At 35.8% G+C, this 1,212-nt stretch overlaps 1 protein-coding gene across 2 annotated transcripts in view; it reads right to left on the minus strand.

The window, feature by feature from the left end:
- Positions 1–495, minus strand: part of LOC116016257 (E3 ubiquitin-protein ligase WAV3) — a 5,398-nt gene extending 4,903 nt beyond the window's left edge. Inside the window, exon 1 of one of the 2 annotated variants that reach the window (XM_031256419.1) lies at positions 38–495. In XM_031256419.1, coding sequence (XP_031112279.1) covers positions 38–277 — 240 coding nt within the window. In that variant the 5' untranslated portion in view covers positions 278–495. The remainder of the gene's footprint in view (positions 1–37) is intronic. The other variant, XM_031256417.1, reaches the window with a different exon arrangement.
- Between the last annotated feature and the right edge of the window lie 717 nt (positions 496–1,212).

Consider the following 1,212-nt stretch of genomic DNA (forward strand, 5'->3'; position numbering starts at 1 on the left):
AAAAAAAAAAAAAAAACAAGAATTGATTTTTACTGACCTTTGAGGACTTTAAGCTGTGTTTGGGCAATCGGAGGCCGGAGGAGGAGGGGGTGGGGGTGGTGGGCATGTTGATCTGGGAGTCGGAGCTCCGGGCAGACGCCGGAGATAGCGGAAGGACGTCGGAAACTCTGCCGGCGGCGGAGGGAGCAGTGGCCGGACCTTCCTCTAGCGTTTTGGGAACGTAGAGACAGATATTCATTCCCAAAGCCAGCTTCGCTTTCCTCCATTTGCTCCCCATTTCTCCCCAAACGCCCAAAACAAACCAAATTTCTCAGATCTCTAACAACATTCTCAAGAACAAGAACGCATAGATCTCAGAACCGTAGGCTAAAAACGCTGCTTGGGATTTCACTAATCTTGAAACCGCTGTTTGTTATCGTTGAACAGCAACACGTTACCCAATCCAATGGATTTCTTTTCTTTACGTTTGGACGAAAACTAAAGAAACAGTTTTTATATAATATAGTGGGTGCTGGAGTGGAGGGGAGGGGTGATTCAAAAGAATTCAGGGGCGTATGTGAAATTAAAACAAAGTTACAATTCTCGGGATTGACGGCCGTAAGATAGAGATTTGACCTTCGCTTGTGGGAACGGTTGAGACTTTTGGAATTGTTGGAATTCGTATTAATCGTATAGGATAGAAATTGTTGCGTTTTTAAGCACAACAACAATTCTACAATGCCAATAGTCCAATACCCCAATAAAACTACTCCGTATTATTTTATTTATAAAACAAAACTATCATCTTTTTTTATTCAATAATATTATTAGTATTGTTAATGTTAAATTTTTTTTTTATAAAATTGATATCAAATACTCATGCAAATTTAAAAATATATAACTATATAGCATACCCAGGGAGAGAAACAGCTATTCTAAGTGGAACACTAATCTGACTATTCATGAGTTCTCAATAATAGTTTAATTTGATGATACATAAATTATTCGTATCCCTTGATCGTAATTCGTAAGTTAAAAATCTCATCTAAAAATTTAATTCTATGAATCAAATATGTTGTAATGGCGTTCTCATTCCTTTCTCCCATTTTTGTAAGCTCAACTTCTCCCCATCATCTATTACTTAATTCACTTTACTATAATTTTATTTTCAAATTTATAATTATAATTTTAAATTTTGATGTTAAATAAAAATAAAATAAAATAATTTGTGAA

The sequence above is a fragment of the Ipomoea triloba genome, chromosome 4 (genome assembly GCF_003576645.1).
Source record: "Ipomoea triloba cultivar NCNSP0323 chromosome 4, ASM357664v1".
Classification (NCBI taxonomy): Eukaryota; Viridiplantae; Streptophyta; class Magnoliopsida; order Solanales; family Convolvulaceae; genus Ipomoea; species Ipomoea triloba.